Source organism: Coenobita brevimanus, chromosome 67 (assembly GCF_032717465.1).
Source record: "Coenobita brevimanus isolate Jiangsu-jjx chromosome 67, ASM3271746v2, whole genome shotgun sequence".
In the NCBI taxonomy this organism is placed as follows: domain Eukaryota; kingdom Metazoa; phylum Arthropoda; class Malacostraca; order Decapoda; family Coenobitidae; genus Coenobita; species Coenobita brevimanus.
In genome coordinates, this window is record NC_137020.1 from 32,433,963 (window position 1) to 32,439,430 (window position 5,468).

Genomic DNA, 5,468 nt, shown 5'->3' on the forward strand with positions numbered 1-5,468 from the left:
CCCAAACTCTACAGCCCCACCACTTTCCCCTCTCCTCTTCCAGACTACTACCGCCTCTAGCCCTGACGGTAGTCCTGGTAGCCTGCCTCCTGAGCCTCGTCGTCTCCGGTCCTCTCACTCCGTCTCTGGAACCCTCGCTCCTTCGCTGGTGTCGACATAATTGGTGGATGGACGTCACCTTGCTCTTCAACCTCTTCAGTCCGCATATGGCGAAGTTAGGACCGGAGTATGGCGGCATGGCGGTAGGGTTTGGCGTGTGTTTTGATTGATTGGCGTATAGCACACACACACACACACACACACACACACACACACACACACACACACACACACACACACACACACACACACACACACAGCTATGGCGGCACCGCGGTAGGATTTAGCTAGTGTTTTGATTGATTGGAGTATAGCACACACACACACACACACACACACACACACACACACACACACACACACACACACACACACACACACACAGATAGAGGTATGGCGGAATGTAATTTTCTCTTGCATAATAATGGCCATATACTTTGCTTCATGTCTTCTCAAACTACACTCTTTATCTAACCCACTGCCTACCCCCATTCCTGCCTCTCCCCTGCCTATCCATCTCATCTGCCTACCCCCTCACCTGCCTAACTTCTGCCTATCCCTTGCCTACCCACAGTGCCTGCCCCACGCCTGGTACGTGGACGTGGATATGCAGCTCTTCATCTTCATGCCTCTCTTTCTCCTGCCTCTATACTACAAGCCGAAGATGGGTAAGAGAGAGAGAGAGAGAGAGAGGGTAGTGAAGATAAGATGATAGTGGAAGTGATAGTGATAAATAGTAGTATGGTTGATAATAATAGCAATAGTAATGCATTGGAATTGTAGAAGGAATAGTGCTAAGATAGTAAAATAGTAACTGAAGTGGTCATACTGATGGTAGTAGTAGTAGTAGTAGTAGTGATAACTAGTAGTAGTATTAGTAGTGATAGTAGTAGTAGTAGTAGTAGTAGTAAGTAATGTAGTAGTAATGCAACAACAGCAGATACCACCACCACCACCACTACAACTACTACTACTACTACTCCTACTACTACTACTACCACTACTACTACTACTACCACAACAACAACAACAACAACTACTACTACTACTACTACTACTTTTTAACCACCACGACCCCCCCAACAGGTCGTGTGTGGCTGGTCGTGGTAACCTTGGTCTCCCTGGCCATCCCTGCCATCATCATAGGAGTGGACGATCTGTGGCCCACCAACATGATCATTGCAGAGTGAGTAGGCTGCATTACACACACACACACACACACACACACACACACACTCTCTCTCTCTCTCTCTCTCTCTCTCTCTCTAAGTCCATCAAACTAACAAATAAATAACAAAAAAAAAAAAAAACATATTTCTCTCTACAGTCAGTCCAAAAATAACAAAGTCCTCCATTATTTCCTTCTACAGTCAGTCCAAAAGTGTGGAGTACAACCAGAAGGTGTACGTGATGCCGTGGACACGTGCAAGTTCGTACCTGGTGGGGGCGTGGGTCGGCTACCTCATTTACCTGGCCAGGTGTGACCCCTCCATCGCCAGGCTGAGACGGGTAAGGAGAGAGGGAGGGTTAGGTAAGGTTGGATTAGGTTAGGGCAGGGTTAGACAAGGTTAGATTAGGTTAGGCAATAGGGTAGGTTAGGAGGAGACTTTGGGGTAAGGTAGGGTAAGGTAGGGTAGCGTAGGGCAAGGTAGGGTAGGGTAAGATTGGGTTTAGGAGCAGGGTTTGGATATGGAGGGTAGGATAGAGTTGGTCTGTGTTTATTCATATTGTTCACTGGGATATGGGGGTGGGGGAGAAGGAAGGGTATGACATAAAGAGTACTAGGAAGGGAGAAGGAAGGGTGTAATATAAAGAGTACTAGGAAGGGAGAAGGAAGGGTGTAACATAAAGAGTACTAGGAAGGGAGAAGGAAGGGTGTAATATAAAGAGTACTAGGAAGGGTGAGTGCATAGTTCCAGGTGAGAGATCAATTGGTATTCAGAACGGTGTCAGTGGAATCTCTCCCCGACCATCACTGCTGCCTAATGACCCAGGCGTGACATTGAGGTTGATGTGATGGCAGGTGAATGGTGGCACAGGGGTAAGGGGTATTGGAAGGGGTGGTGGTGGTGGTGTTGGAAGGGTTAAAGGTGGTGGTGGTGTTGGAGGGGTTTGTGGTAGTGGTGGTAGCGACAACGACCATGGCGGTTATAGTGGAGTTACTAGTGATGATGTTGACGATGATAATAATAATAATGAAAAGGATTATGAAGATGATATTTGCACATTCCTTTATTTCCCCTTCATTTTCCTTTTCAGTGGCAGGTGTGGGCAGGCTGGGGCATCTCTACGGGCACGGCGCTAGCGGTTCTGTTCGGCATCGCTCGCTACAACCACGTCAGTCTTACGGGAACGGTACCGATCATGTCGCAAACGGAAGCGGTGATTTACGGCGGTTTGCATCGGGCGGCGTGGGCGGCAGCGGTGGGGTGGGTGCTGCTGGCGTGTCACTGGGGATATGGAGGTGAGAGAGAGGGATCGGGGGTGTAGATAGATAGATAGATAGATTGATGGATGGATAGATATTTATACTATGGTGTGTGTGGGGGGGGGATGTGGGAGAGAGTGATTGATGGTGAATGAGGGATGAAGGTTAGGCTCTGTGTGTCATTCCATTCACTTCTATCTATCTATCTATCTATCCATCCATCCATCCATCCATCTATCTGTCAGTCTGTCTATCTATCTACCCATCTATCTATCTATTTTTATCCGTCCAGGTCCCGTCAACTGGATTCTCTCTCACCCACTATGGCAGCCCCTGAGCAGACTGACTTACACCATATACCTGACTTCCATTCCCGTACAAACAGCAATATTTTACTCCACACAGCGCACCACCTACTTCACCATCTACCTGAAGGTGTGTATAGGCAGTGTTAACCAGCTGTTGTTTAGCGGGCACCATCTGTTGTAGTATGTAGGTGTGTAGACGGCATTTACGAGCAATATTCTGATTAGCTTCTCAAAACAGGTACTCCTTTATCTTTTACGTTAATTATCCATAGGTAGAGTGTGTTCTGCCATTGTTTATCACCTGTAGTATTTTTATTTTATCATGGCGAAATTGAGTCTCCATAATGACAAACTCTGGGGTATTTCTCTTATAATATTTACAAGTTACAGTCTGTTGATCTTGGTAAAAATGCGTCTCCCCATAACTACAAACTATACGGTGTTTTTCTTGTATTCAAAAGTATAGCCTGTTTGTTTCATCTTGGCAAAACTGAGCCACGTATTCAAACACACACTCTCCTGTCTCTTTTACGGTGTCCAAAATCTCGCTAAATATTCTTAATCTTAGCTCATTTGTGCTTTATGTGTTTATTTCTTTGAGTTAATGTTAGCAAGCGTCTGTTTTTTTTTTATAATCTATCCACCTATCAATCTATCTATTGCCAGACGCCTTAATTCTGTAAGGGGTGGCCACAAACAAATCGCCTCCATGTCGCCCTGTCCCCCGCCATTTCATTCATTCATTAGAGATTGTGAAATATTCTTAATCTTTGCCAAAACGAATCCCACCTTCAGTTTAAAACAATATTGATTTTATTTCTTTCCATGATGCTTTTATGTCTGTTATTTAAGGTTACTGAAGAGTTTATTATTATTATTATTAATTATTATTATTATTATTACTGCTACTACTACTATTACTACTACTACTGCTACTGCTACTACTACTACTACTACTTCTACTACTGCTACTATTATTATTATTATTATTATTATTATTATTTTATTACTCCCACTACTGCTGCTGCTGCTGCTACTACTACTACTACTGCTACTACTATTATTATTATTATTATTATTATTATTATTATTATTATTTTTACAGATCCAGGAGACGTGTGGTGTCATGCTGGTCGTGCTTGGCGTGTCTTTATGGGTAACTCTGGTCTCTGAGTCGCCCATACTTAGGATTGAAAAGCTGTTATTGACGCCCAAAGGTGAGGGAGAGAGAGAGAGAGAGAGAGAGAGAGAGAGAGAGGAAGGCGGAGGGGAAAATGTGTGTGTGTGTGTGTGTGTGTGTGTGTGTGTGTGTGTGTGTGTGTGTGTGTGTGTGTGTGTGTGATACTTCCCTGAACTAAATAATGTGCTGTATGTAATAATTGTCAACCTATTACACACACACACACACACACACACACACACACACACACACACACAAACTACCCACTAACCCATCCTCACCCTCAGACCAACCCAGCCCTTCTGAGACCAACCCAGACCAGGCCACGGGAACAGCAGGTCAGAGCGAGGTCAGGATAGGCAAAGGAGAGAGTTCGGACGAGGAGGAAGAGGAGGAGCAGCCCGAGGATGAGATTGAAGCCAGCGTAGCAAGCAGTGGTTCAAAGGAATTGTATGGGGGATATAAGAGATTGTAATGGTGTGTGGTTATTATTATTATTATTATTATTATTATAGGATAGCTCCGGGGCGATTGATGATGGGATGAAGATGATGATGATGAGGTTGCTAATGATGCTCTCTCTCTCTCTCTCTCTCTCTCTCTCTCTACTATACTGTAGCCGTAGGATTACCCCACAGAACCAAGTGCTTACCTGTGGTCGACGGGTCAGCTTATCCAGACAGAACGGGCAACAACAATAACTTGGTATTAATATAAACAAAGTGAAAAAGAAAAAACAAGTAATATGCGCAATAAATCGCCAAGGGAGAAGTGTTACGAAGCCTCCCACGTCATCAACACGATCGTCTGTTTACATATGACGTCACAAAGGTGCTACATGTACAAGGGAAGAAGCTCCCTAACTTCTTTTCTTAAGCGATTTATTTGGTTTATTGTACCTTACTGTCCCTCTTGCGTTACATAAATCCTTCCCGTAAAGCCTGCATGAATAACTTACAAAAGGGTATTAAGTGGCCGTATCTAAAAATAAATCGCTAAGGAAGAGGTGTTCGGGAGCTTCCATACCCAGCAAGAATACGAGCTGTAGACAATGTAATCACGTATAATTAGTGTATATTTAAGTATGTTTGTAATTAACTCTTGATTATGCATGTGATATTAGATGGTACGCTGATTTTCGCATTTGAATAATTTTTCAAAGAGATATAAATGAGTTACTTGTGTTTTGATTTTGGTTTTTATTCCTATGGGTGTTTTTTCGAGTTTTTTTTTTCCCCTGATAAAACTGGTCCACTCCCGCAACGAAAATGCTTAATTGTGAGTGGAGGAATCGTTGTTTAGGTGTCTATCTATTTACCACCTGTCTATCTATCTACATTTACGTGTCTACCGTGTGTATTTGTAGTAGTAGTAGTGGTAGTAAAGTAGAAAAAATAATCGGTTTACAATAATATTAAATCTACGCTTTTTTTTACTTGCCTCTCCCCGCTAA

At 43.6% G+C, this 5,468-nt stretch overlaps 2 protein-coding genes across 2 annotated transcripts in view; both read left to right on the forward strand.

Moving 5' to 3' along the window:
• Window positions 1–269, forward strand: part of LOC145405612 (uncharacterized) — a 6,058-nt gene extending 5,789 nt beyond the window's left edge. Inside the window, exon 10 of the mRNA XM_080276938.1 lies at window positions 44–269. Within this exon, the coding sequence (XP_080133064.1) occupies window positions 44–269 (226 nt within the window). The remainder of the gene's footprint in view (window positions 1–43) is intronic.
• A 409-nt stretch (window positions 270–678) lies between these two features.
• On the forward strand, window positions 679–4,874 carry LOC145405520 (nose resistant to fluoxetine protein 6-like). The gene is made up of 7 exons (XM_080276864.1): window positions 679–767; window positions 1,186–1,285; window positions 1,470–1,608; window positions 2,359–2,563; window positions 2,820–2,962; window positions 3,941–4,052; window positions 4,303–4,874. The coding sequence occupies exons 1-7, from the start codon at window positions 707–709 to the stop codon at window positions 4,488–4,490; spliced, it is 948 nt and encodes a 315-aa protein (XP_080132990.1). The 5' UTR covers window positions 679–706; the 3' UTR covers window positions 4,491–4,874.
• The last annotated feature ends 594 nt before the right edge of the window (window positions 4,875–5,468 follow it).